This window comes from Athene cunicularia, assembly GCF_003259725.1.
Source record: "Athene cunicularia isolate RWA chromosome 6 unlocalized genomic scaffold, athCun1 chr6_part2, whole genome shotgun sequence".
Lineage (NCBI taxonomy): Eukaryota > Metazoa > Chordata > Aves > Strigiformes > Strigidae > Athene > Athene cunicularia.
The window spans coordinates 6,279,885-6,292,875 of record NW_020799106.1 but is presented as its reverse complement, the minus strand read 5'-3'; the positions used below and the strand labels follow the sequence as shown (position 1 = coordinate 6,292,875).

General features: G+C 38.5%; 1 protein-coding gene across 1 annotated transcript; it reads left to right on the top strand.

Moving 5' to 3' along the window:
* Nucleotides 1-11,238: 11,238 nt before the first annotated feature.
* Nucleotides 11,239-11,887, top strand: ATOH7 (atonal bHLH transcription factor 7). The gene has a single exon (XM_026852050.1). The coding sequence runs from the start codon at nucleotides 11,267-11,269 to the stop codon at nucleotides 11,720-11,722; it is 456 nt and encodes a 151-aa protein (XP_026707851.1). The 5' UTR covers nucleotides 11,239-11,266; the 3' UTR covers nucleotides 11,723-11,887.
* The last annotated feature ends 1,104 nt before the right edge of the window (nucleotides 11,888-12,991 follow it).

The following is a 12,991-nucleotide window of genomic DNA, read 5'->3' as shown; positions in this document are numbered from 1 at the left end:
GCTGCAGCAGAAATGTAGCTGCTTTACTGCATTTTTTGAATTAGGAATTAAGGTTCGTGAGGAGCTGGTGACATAAACCACAGTGTCTGCAATTAATTAAGCAAGATTGTGTCATTTATGTCTATTTAAAGGGAAACCTGTTTGACAGAAGTGGCTGACTGTATTGCTGTAAAAAGCTTTTCATTTGAAATTTCCCCTGTGATATTAAGTCTGAGAAATCCTCAGGTTTGGCTAATCAAGAGAAAACTTCACTAAAATCTGATAGAATGCTGTCATCTGAGATTCTTGAAATCTCTGAAATAATAAGGAATGAAAAGAAACAACTAGCTTTTTGATACGAAATATTCAGTCCTTTTTCTATGCACGTTGGGTGAAGTGAGCTTTTTGCTCTTCTAGTCATGGTTTATCACTTTTTATTCTCATGTACCTAATGGGAAACATTGCCCTTTGTGCCTTCTAAATCCAATCACTGCATTAAGTGTTCCTTTATTCACAACCAGCTTTACTAGTAGCTTTTAGAATATACCTGTCACATCTAATTCATTATCGTTTGGAAATGTCACACATGGGAGATCTGAAAATTTGAAACATCAAATGTTACCATGTGCCTAACTAGAACATCTTAATCTTTTAGAACTGCATTTCTTTTGATGGAAAAACCTCTGTGGCGTCCTGCTGTCCATTTGGACAAAAGAGCAGATGTGTTCTATGCATGTGTGCATGTGCGCTCATCTGTCTATGGCAGGATGCAAACCAATATAGCCACAAAATTTCCTAGTTAATTTGGGAAGCATTAATTACAACATCCGCCCTTACAGTTAATAGTGTAAACTTTTACTTCAGCTGGGTGTGGATTACTTAATTTGCATAACAGTTTAATTCTAAACTAAAAATCTAATGGTAAAGTACTCTAAAAAATGAACTGAGATGTATATGTTTTTTGTATATGTATTTATACGTCTGCATCTATCAATTTTAAGGTTTTAAGGTTTTTAAGTGTTTTAAGGTTTCCTTTTCTTTCACCCATAAATTTGATCCTTGCCATTTTTCGATGTTTCAGATTTCAGCAAGTAAAGATAACCTTATTGTAGAGGTTTTTTAAAAAGTAAGTAAAACTGTGCTTATGGAAAACATAAAGAATTAACATATGCCCTCCCAGAAGAGGTGAATGCTATGCTTTTGTTAAACAAGTCACTTCCCAGTTGATGCTAACAGCGTTATGAACTGAGGTCCTGGATGACCTTTTTTAAACTTTTTTTTAACTTTGGACAATTGATTAGTCCCATTAACTGCAGTAGGATTACCTAAAAGTGTGAGGTTGAGCATGTATGAGAAATAAGTATATAGAACACCTATTTAGAATTCTCATTTTCTTTACTAATGGGATATTTGTGGGACATTTCTTCACGTAACATTCTAAAACCTTTTCATGGAATATTTACATGGTAACTATTATCCGTTACTAAGAGAAAAGAAGTTAAGTCTCCAGTTGTGTATTTTAAAATGTAGTATACCCTTATGGACATACAATATTTAAAATGCCATGAGAGAGGATTTTTAATTTACAAAACTGAATACTTTGAATGTGAATGACATATATCAAAAGCATTTTAGCCATTATTTAAATATTTTAGCTGGTTTCTTTAAATATATATTATTCTGTATTTACATAATTTAACTGATTTCTTTATATCTATTTTTCTATATGTATTCTGTATATATATATATTTTAAATAGAAGCGCCTTGAAAAAGGCACTTAGCTAACATTTTTTTAGAAATGTTGCTAAATATGCTATTAAATAAGAGAATTTTTCTATCTCGTTTTTATGGAGCACCATTTGACAGTTCAGATCCTTGAAAATGTTATGAAAATACTGTCAGTCTCTATTTGTACATATTTCTTTTGGGTTGTCATATTTATTTTCTGTATTTTTTTCAGTGCAAATCTGCAAGTTAAAAAAGCTTCCAAATAAATATCTGGCCTGCACCGCTCTTACCCCAGCAATGCTGTTGTGAAATACTCTGAAAACTGATAGTAAGTACATTTAGGTAACAGTTTTGCAAGTAGATAAAGTGAAGGATAATTGACAAATGTCTCATTTGTGTAACAGCTTTGACCCATTAGGGGCTTTTAAATCATGCATCACTGACTTCAGGGTTGCCGTTGTGAAGCTACTTACGGATCCTAGTTAAATCAGGCGTTTCATATTTTTGCCCTCATTCGCTTTTGTTTACCAGCAGGAGACAAAATATTTAATTAGTTTTGGGGCATTTATAATCTCCTCTGGGCCAGCTCCAGCCACAATGCTGGACGCCACTTCTGAGTTAATTCCAGTCAGGCTGGCCCCTCCAGTACAACATATGGGTAACCTATAAGCCTTTAGCAAAAGTTGCAACTGAACTATTAGAGGGGTGGGACCTCCCTGCTGGGAAAATACTGCGCAACAAAGCAAAAAGGGGCCAGCGTCACAGTGGAGGTCAAGGCAACACTTAGACCAAACAGCATCTGGCAAACTGTGCCAAGTAGAAATCAATGAGAAGCGCGGTAGTGGGCAGTAATTTTATGCCTGTTTGCACAAGAAAATAACTCCTTCTGAACTGAAAAATTATTTTATAAAAAGCTTACAGCATCCTTTGGCGTTACTCTCTCCATTGTTGCTTCATATATTTTTACTTCAGTCGATAAACTATATGGCACAATCTGTACGTGATTTTGTTTTAGGCAAGCAACATTAATTGTAGCATTAATGATGTTTTGGGAGATGAGGAGTTTTGAGAGTCTTCTTCCTAATTGGTTAGGAACCAGATGTATAGCTGCAGTTCATTTCCAAAGTGCGTTACAGTCTCTTCTTCATGTCACAACAATGAGTCAAAGGGTTTGAGAAGATAAAAAAAGAGCTCCTAATATTATAGACTACAGATTCCAGCCCCTGTAAACTGTTGCAACTCAGGCCACTTGAAACCTTCCCTTGTTTTTCATCTTCCTTTTATTCTCACTTTCTGTTCCTGCCTGTATCTCTGCTTATATCTCATTGTGTGGCCCCTGTTTCTCCCCAATGTCTTTCTTTGCTTGTTCTCTTTTCCCTGAAATTCCAAGTGCTGCTGTTTACCTTAAATATTGTAAGCAGGCTGCCACTGAGTTCAGTGGGATTCCTCAGGGCTTTATATTAAACACACTCAGGTCTTTGCAGGTTCATGGCATTAGACACCGTATTTTACCCCTTACAGAGCTTCTTTCTTGTGCACTTTTCTGATTCTCAAAACAGAGACCATTCTCTATGGGTTTTGATTTTTGTCTACTTATCACGAAGTATTTCTATTTTCAACAATTTTAGCACTCATTTTCGTACTTAAACTAACTTGTATTTTCCTGCACATTAATTCTTTATGTACTTTGAGTGAAGCAGGCTGCAGGTTGCAGATTGCAAAGTCTTTATGGTACAGAAATTATACACCAGTAGTAGTGTTTCATAGATAGATTGACTATCACTCACTTATGTCTCCTTAGTTTTCTGTGGTTAGAGGTGCTGGGAAGATATCAGCTTCAGGCTGAGGGTCTTCAGGCCTCTTCATACAGAAAAGAATAAGTTATAGACAGTGACTTTTCACTGTAGGAAAAAATGGGGAAATTAATCTTGCAGCACTTTGGTGAAAGGAACAGAAAGCTGAATGTTTGTGGAGTCCGTTACTGGTCCTGTTGTGTGGGAGGTGACAATGTGAAGAAAAAGAAGTCACTAGAAGTGAAGGGGACTAGCCATTGGTGTCTGGGGAGAGGAACAGTGCTTTGACTCAGTGCAATTTTTGACAGTTATAAATTGTACAGGGAACTTTTAAAACAATGGGTAAAATGCTGCAATTTTCTTGTTGTTGTTCTGTTTCTGAAGTATGTTAAGCTACTTGATCAAAATCTGCATGTGCAAGCAGTTTGTTCAATTTTAAGTAAGATTTTTTGTGATGATGTAATTGGGAAACTCAGTGGGAACACATTCTTACATTCCTCTCCTTTGATACTATGAAGTAATTTTTATATCTCCCTTTCTCTACTCCTCTTTCTCCCCTCAGTATTAAACAGTGTAACAGCTGTCTCTTCCCTAGGCTGTGATAAAGTAAGTTCATTGATAATACAAAGAGCCTGTACTACTGTATGGACAGGTTCAATTTCCTCTTGTGTATCAAGAAGACAATCCCCATATATTAAGAGAAAAATGTTTATGAGAAAATAAAAAGTAGTTGTCTTTTCACGTGTTGATAATTAATGATCTTCAACAGCTAGTTGGGGAGAGCCCTAACACCCCATGACTGTAAGAAGCTGCTATGACATAGAACCACAGCCTGGTTTGGGTTGGAAGGGACCTTGAAAGCTCATCCAGTCCCAACCCCCTGCCACGGGCAGGGCCACCTTCCACCAGCCCAGGTTGCCCAAAGCCCCGTCCAACCTGGCCTTGAGCCCTGCCAGGGAGGGGGCAGCTACAGCTGCTCTGGGCAACCTGTGCCAGGGCCTCACCCCCCTCACAGGGAAGAATTTCTTCCTTATATCCAATCTAAATCTGCCCTCTTTCCTTATCCTATCCCTACACCCCCTGATCAAGAGTCCCTCCCCCCTTTCCTGCAGCCCCTTTCAGCCCTGGGGGCCGCTCTAAGGTCTCCCCGCAGCCTTCTCTTCTCCAGCTGAACACCCCCAACTCTCCCAGCCTGTCCTCACAGGAGTGTGTGTGTGGGGGTGTGTGTCCTCCAGCCCCCCAGTCAACTTTGTGGCCTCCTCTGCCCCTGCTCGAGCAGGTCCGTGTCCTTCTGCTGTTGGTGCCCCAGAGCTGGACCCAGCCCTGCAGGGGGGTCTCACAGAGCGGAGCAGAGGGGGAGAATCCCCCCCATCGCCCTGCTGCCCACCCTGCTCTGGGTGCAGCCCAGCACACCGTTGGGTCTCTGGGCTGTGAGCACACGTTGCTGGCTCACAGTCAGTTTTCCATCCACCAACACCCCCAAGTCCTTCTCCTTGGGGCTGCCCCCCACCCACTGCTCACCCAGCCTGGATTTGTGCTGGGGATTGCCCCGACCCATGGGCAGGACCTTGCTCTCAGCCTTGCTGAACTCCATGAGGTTTGCAGGTCCCACCTCTCCAGCCTGCCCAGGTCCCTCTGGGTGGCCCATCCCTTCCCTCCAGTGTGTGACCCCACCACACAGCTGGGTGTCATTGGTGAACTCACCGAGGGTGCCTTGATCCCACTGTCCGTGTCGCTGACAAAGATGTTAAGCAGCGCTGGTCCCAACACCCACCCCTGAGGAACAGCACTCCCCACGTCTCCCCACTGGGACATCGAGCCATTGACAGCAACTCTCTTGAGTGTGACCATCCAGCCAATCCCCTTGGAGTACTGCTCCCTCCAGAATCTGGAGTTGAATCCAAGAGTCCTGAGTTTATACTTCGTTCTGCTGTGAGCAAATACGGTCAAAGCAGCTGATTAAATAAGTCCCAACCACCTACTTCATCTTTCTAATCCTGAGGTATCTGGTATATTAAAAAATAATAATTTGTCACGTGTGCTCCTAGTTACCCTGTTAGAGGTTTTTCAGAACAGGTTAGAAAAACATCTATCGCAGATCATAATAACAATAATCCGGGTCTGGAGTCAGGAGGGTGAACCAGATCCCTTCCCTCATCTGTTTGTGGTGCTTTTAGAAAGTCTCTAGCTATATAGTAAAGGAAAGTCTTCTCTCTGGAAAACTCTTGCCTCATTGAAACTGATTACATAGGAAAATAAAAGACAGTTAAAGAAACTGAATTACATTTTAAATAGATGGATTCTGCTCTTATGTGTGCCAGAATGCCTATGTAATGCCTAACAAATAATTTTAATTTGTAATTTGTAATTTGTACTACCCAGTGCTACTGAAGCCAGTGCAAACGAGTTAATTCATGTTTGAAAGATGAACAGAGGATCAGTGTTTTACCCAGGCTAGGTAGTTCAGCAGTAGAGCAGAACTTCCCCGGCTGTGCTCCTTCAGTATCCCAGCTTCCCTGCACGATGCCAGCTGAACAGTGAACGTTGTTCCGGGTAACTCTGTGTCCCCCGTCCTGCGCTGCCTATAGGTCCCTTGGTGAAAAACTTCAGGCCAGCTTTTGCAGATGGCTGAGCATGTGCAGGTGCTATAGTGCTTGGTAGATCACTGTATTTTTGAGCACATGATAACCTATATGATGTCAAGTACTCAGAAAATTTGCCAGTTTTGTAAGGACATGTCAAAGCTTTTTTGGCTGCTTTAGTGGTGCAATGGGTTGCAATGTCATTCTAAGTGGAAACTCTTTTAATGAAATGCCTTGTGTATATGTATGTGTGTATATATATGTATGTAATAGTAATCATACACAATGTATAACATAGATGAGAAACATTTTAGACAGTTAAACGTTCAAAGCATGTCCCTCTGGTACCATGATAAAATGAACTCTTTTTTTTTTTTTTTTTTTTTTTTTTTTTTTAGGTTTTAGACCTCCTATTGTAGAAGCATGCTTTAAAAGCAGTTACATACTGTGCAGGATCACTGGGGAAAGCTCTGCTGTTTGAGCCTCACCTGAGGGAAAGCTACTTAAGAAAGAAAACGTCAACAGAAAAGGATGACTGGCAAGGAGAAATGGGTAAATTGAGAAGAAGCAATAGCTGGAGGGTAGTGTGGCAAGTAGAGCCTGAAGTGTGGTTGGGAGACTTGCTGAACTATTAGAAAGAAAAGCTTGGCCAAGAGAGACAAGAGGAAAATGAAATGTTCTAAGCACCCTGTAGAGAAGGGTGTCCAGTATGCGGTTGGGAAGCCCTAGGTGAAATGGTTGTAAACTCATCTCGCTGCAGTAGATCGCTGTTCAACTTCCCTGTATGAGTTAGTGTCTGTATTTCCCTTCAGTTCAGGATACACCATTCACCCGTGAATTACTCTGATTGTCCTATAGCCATCACGGGGACAACAATGCAAATAACCAAAGAAGGAAAACACATTATTCTGCACACTATGGATTTCTAGCCTGTCTTGTGAGCTGAGTCAAATATTACTAGAAATTGGGCCCTTAAGGATGGTCATATTTTGGTAGTTACCCACCTGCTCTTAATTAAGCAGCATACAGCAACGCCAGTCTTTCAGCCTTGCTCAGTATAAACTACGGTGGTGGGAAGTCTTGATGAGGCTGTTAGAAAGGGTCTACCTGCGATGAAATAGTGCGTTCTGCCTAGAGGAAGAGGTAAGATTCTTACTTTGATATATTGTATATGTTATTTTTAGTATGACTAGAGAAGAGAAGGTATCGAGGAATTAGACTTTAACCAGAAATGTTACTTTCACTTCCTTTCCAAGTCAGTATTTGTCCACAGTCCTTCCACAGCAAAAGTGTTTCCCATAGTAGTACAGATGGAAGATATCCAGCTCTTCTGAATGGGTGCCGTGATAATCACATCTGAGTCATTAACTTGAATATCTAGCGGGCAGTTTTTAATGTATTTTTATATGTAGTCATAAATCCTGAAACTAGTTAATTTCTTTAATGGACTGAAACTATCCCTTATTTTCCTAATATCAGTGATGACTTAAAGATGCTAAGATAATTTGGTTTATGGCTGAAATAGCATTCTTACCTGTCTCTCTTGTTTTTCTCTGACAAAACCATAATATTTTGATTAAGGATACTGTTTTAGAGTTAAAATGTGAACCAAGAATAATGCTGCTAGCGTCACGGAGTAGCACTGAATTTGTACCTGCATAGAGATTCAAAGATTGAAATCTGAGTAACTGAGTAGACACAGAACTTTCTGGTGATTCTAATGTTCTTCTGGCTTGAGATTACTTTATGACAATAAAATAAGAGTAAAAGGGAAATTCTTGAGAAATGATTGATGTACAATAAAGATTAATATAAGGTGGGATCTGGGGAAGTTTTTATCACTATAGCAGTATATCACATCAGAATATATTAATTTTTTTTTAAACTTATAAAAACCTTGAGAATAATTTGAAAAATTATTTTAAAGAAGATCTCTGAGAAATGATTAAAAATAAATGGAGGGGGGAATAGAGTTAAATAAGCAATAACTGAGACAAGCTGAAATATAGAGGAAATCAAACCAGGTGAAGGAAACCTGGGAAAATTTCAGTGATACCCTTCGTATTATTGACCGAGTGATAAGGCAGTTTATTTGTAAGCCCGAGACAACATATTTACATATGGCTGGTGGGCTGTGCAGATGAACTAAATTAATTGGTGTGGATAAGACCTTAATGCTTGCTTTTCTTATTTCTGTGCATAAAGCAGAAACTTTAAACAATCACCAGTGACGAAAAGCAGGCATTTTTGGTCTGCCACGGAACAATTTTTAGCCTTGGCTATAAGCTATAAAATCCTGTTAGGATTTCATTACTAGTCCAGATGGATTTGGGTCCTTGTCCTGTGATTTGGTAGTAAATCATTTAAGGTAAAGTTGCAATTTATTCAGTAAGAGAGATAAATCACAGCTTCCCTCTTGGGATTATATCAGTGTGTTAGTCAAAGCATGATAATGGTGGTGAATCAATTAAGAAAGGGAAAATTAACAGCACTGTCATGTACTGTGTTACTGTGCATTAGTGGAGTAAAATGCGAAGTTTTTAAGCAGTGTGTTTTTCATTATATTTGAAGTCTTCATTGTAATTCATACTGGCAGGAGATAATAAGTTAAAAATGGGAAAACTGCTGACAAATTGAAATTGTATTGTACCATATGATATTTTAAAGGGGTGCTTTTCATATTTCCGGAATGAAGTTAACAGCACTCAGTGCTAAGAGTGATTAATTATCTGAATTGTGTAATAGCTATCTCACGAGAACGCACAATATCTATTAGTTTACAAAACACCTTAATTTTATTGTGTTCTTTTACATCAAAAATCCCTTGAGATTCTTCTATAAGAGACAAAGGGTTTACCTAACGAACTTATTTGGGCACAGAAGGCTGTAGCACTAAAATATGCTCTAGCAATAGCACAAAGATCAGAGGTGTATTTTTATTTTTTTTTTTCACTGCACATATGATGCTTCCCATGAAGCATCTTCAGAAAAAGAAATCTCTCACAGGTTCTAATTGCTGATCCTCTGTGAAAGACATGAGTTTATGTGGTTTTTCTGAAAGGTGCCGTGCTCAGCTCTCTCTCACACACACAAATAATCAGAAATTGTCATTCAGAAAGTAGCATTTTAATGCGTGGTAGTAGCTCTTTATGTTTGGGAGAATAGGTCAATGCACAAGATATTGAAAATTTATAATGAAAAGTGATGCAGTTGTACTTTAAAAATTGAAGATGTGGCATACATTTTGATAATGGAATAATGGAGACTCCCTACCCCTACTATCATGTCTGTTCAAGACCATTAGGATTCAGAATATTAAGAGCAGAGCAACTGGGCGTAACAGCCTACGTTCAACATCTGTCGTGCTGGAGTCCATTAGTGTTCAATTGCATCCTATTGTTTTTGGATTATTCAACCTCATTTCATTGTCATTGCTTCTGCTAGGGATTAATCAGCTGTTTACAACTACGCCAAGTTTTGGAGTCATAATGAAAACAATTGAGCTATAGTTCTAAATAAATATACAGTATTCAGTCTCTAATGAAAAAAGTTACTAATTTATGAATGCTGGTAACAATTTAATTAAGTTTGAAATCAATACAGATAAGAAATCATTGCATGGCATGATATACCCTTTGTGTATATCATAAAATGATTTTATGATATTTCCTTGTAAGTTTATGTGGATAATGGTTTTAATAATATAAGTACAGTAAAAGAAAGATGTTTTGATTATGGGGTGAGGGGGTCTGTAGGGTGGCTTCATCATTAAAGTTGATAGAAGAAATGACTCCTTACTACCAGGAGACAGATTTCTTTTATTCACATCTTTCATTCTCTTTGTTTATTTAGGGATAGTACTAAAAGACACTTTTTTTTTTTTTTTAAATTCCCATAAAATATACATATATACTTTAATATGGTATATTAAAAAGGGCAGTTTTCAGACAGTTTGTATACTTACCTATTACTGTGTATGTCTATACCACAACCTATCTAAATATTTTTGCAATCATTATAGATAAATCCATGGCTACATTTGAACTGTTTAAATATATTTAAATTATTTTAATGACATTGGGTTTGCTGACAGATGAATACATAATTCCCATTTTTCTCAAGACACTGTTCTCTGCAATGTGCTTTATATAATATTCAAATTGTGAGTGCCGAAGGGTTTCTAATAATTTGAGTCTACTTATTTTGGTACCATACAGTGCAAACCAGTAGTATTCTTGGCCATATACCATTAAGCTAATTGTCCTCTGTTTCATTAGAAGTTATTTCTTCTTAATGCCATCTAATGAGAATTTTCACATGTTTTAATGTACAAATACTACAATGCACAGAGATTTTTTTTTTTTCCTGACTTGCAACAGATTATCCATTGAAAGGATCTTTTGCTTAACTGCCCAGAGTCTTGTGGGGCCAGCCAGACACTACTCCAGATGGCAAGTTGTTAGGGCTGGACAGAACGGCTTTGGAAGACTTCTCAACAGATGAAGGCTGTAATGTTCGGATTTTACTGTTTTGTTTTTTTTTTTTTTCCCCCTGTAGTTCCCAGGGTGGGAAGGTACTGGGATGGAAGCAGAGTGCCGCCCGCCCACCTGCTACCACCTGTTTAGCTTTTGCAGTTTCTATAAAGCCTCATCTTGTCTGTAAGACACAATCATTGCTTGCCGGCAGGAGTCAAGAAAGGAGAGATTTCTGTTACGGAGTAATGTCTTCAGATCGCAACCATTCATCATTTCAAAATACTCTCCTAAACTGAATCAGAACTTCTTTCATTTGGAATTGATGTGTCTTTAATCCATTCAGATCCTTTTTGAATTAAATGGACTGTTTTCTTCAGTAACATACATTTTGAGAATGGAGATTTCATTGTTTTCTGACTCTTTGAGTTTAAAGAAATTAAAAGACTGAAAGCATATGACGTTAAAAGCTCATTATTCTTTCTTTAAACAATAAGAAACGATTTTCAGACATTTTCAGAAGAACCAGAAGACCTTTTATTTTATTATATTTTTTTTAGATGCTAAGAAAAATATCCCAATCATTGATACCTGGAAACAGATTCAAGAAGTACATAGGCTACTCACATGAGTGCTTTCCCTACCATTTTTTAGATACCTAATTTTCAAAAAAGTAATCTTTGTGCGTGTGAAACTGAAGCTGCATCGAATATGAAAACCTGCAAATCCAGTCATTTGGATTCAGGCGTCGAATCAGACATCCAGTGCAGAAGTGCCCCAGGCTGTGTCGTGAGGTGCAGCTCGGAAAGGATGGAGAGTGCTGCGAAGAGAAGACTGGCTGCCAACGCCAGGGAGAGAAGACGGATGCAGGGACTGAACACAGCCTTTGATCGTTTGCGAAAGGTGGTTCCACAGTGGGGTCAAGATAAGAAGCTGTCCAAGTATGAGACCCTTCAGATGGCTCTGAGTTATATCATGGCTCTCACTAGAATACTTGCCGAAGCAGAAAGATACAGTACCGAAAGAGAATGGATTAGCCTTCACTGTGAGCACTTCCATCCGGAGAGCTACCACCATTACACAGCGCAAAAAGTGGCAGCAGACAGCGATCCTTACGCCCAGCGAATATTCAGCTATCACCCTGAACACTTTCAAATAGCTAATTAGGACTTTTTACGAACTAAGAATATGCAGCAGGCCAGATGTGTAATTTAATAATTAGCAAGAGTTAATCCACTTGAATAAGGTAATATCGGCATTATAATAGCTCATTCTTGGTTGCGTCTTATACTAATTTGACAAAATAAATTTGCTTTGAGATCTTTATATCAAAATGCATTTAGGAAGACTGAATATATTCAATGCTGGTGGAAAGCATACTTTTAATTTGAAATCTTTCTGACAATTCCTTCCTAGTTTATCTAGTTCATTTGATTATTTCATTAAGTAAGTTTTTGTTTTGGTTTGTTTTGTTTTTTTACTGTGATGAATTGTGACAGTGTTTTCTACAGATCACAGGCCAAACTGACCAGTGGTGGTATAGCTGAATGGAATAACACTAGAAATTAACTTCATTCCACGTTTTTACTTTTATGTCAGCTTTAAAGTTATTCTTTGGTTTGTTTTCACATATATGGCTCCCATGGAAAAAGTTTTATAATGTATTGGAGTTCTAGTCCTCAGAGAACTAACTTTCTTAAACTTTGTAAGTTTGACCTATGGGTTCCAAGGTTGTGTAGGTTTGCTTTAATCCAATTTATGGTGTCTCTTGTATGCTCGAAAAAGAGCTGGTTTCAAGTCATCGAAGGAATGTTTCAAGTCATGGAAGCAATTTTCAATGGCTGTAAAAGCACGTGTGATTATATACCATAAATGAGAATGCTTGCGTGAAAATAATCTAAACTTCTAGATTTTTGTAGAATTTAAACGTTTGGATTTTATTTTTTAATTTTATGTTATCTGGAAACAATAACGGATTTTGTAAATTATAAATAAAGTGTTTTCTATGATATGTCCTCACCAACTACCTGAAATTCCTACTCTAGGAATTACTTATAGTGGCTTTCCTACCCCAAATGTTACACTGCTTCCATCGCAGTCCTGACAGTTTAATGTGCAGAAGAATCAATTGGGAAATGATTCTTGCTTCCCACTTAGAGCAAGAAGTGTGGTTTATGTACCCTCTGGAAAACAGCCTTTAAAGATAAGGGTTTGGTAAAAAGTTACAGAGCATTCTTGCAAAGCAGTTGGGCTCATTTCAGCCCTGGTGGTGCCCTCATTTGCCTTTTGTTTGTTTGCTTCTGTCACTTGTGAAGGATACAGGGACCTGCTTGGAAAAGGCAGAAGAGGGAAGAAGGTTGGGAAGGTCACAAAAGAAGTAGGAGCAGGACGGCTGGAGAAGCAGATGTGTTTGTAGCGGGATGTAGAGGCTGCAAA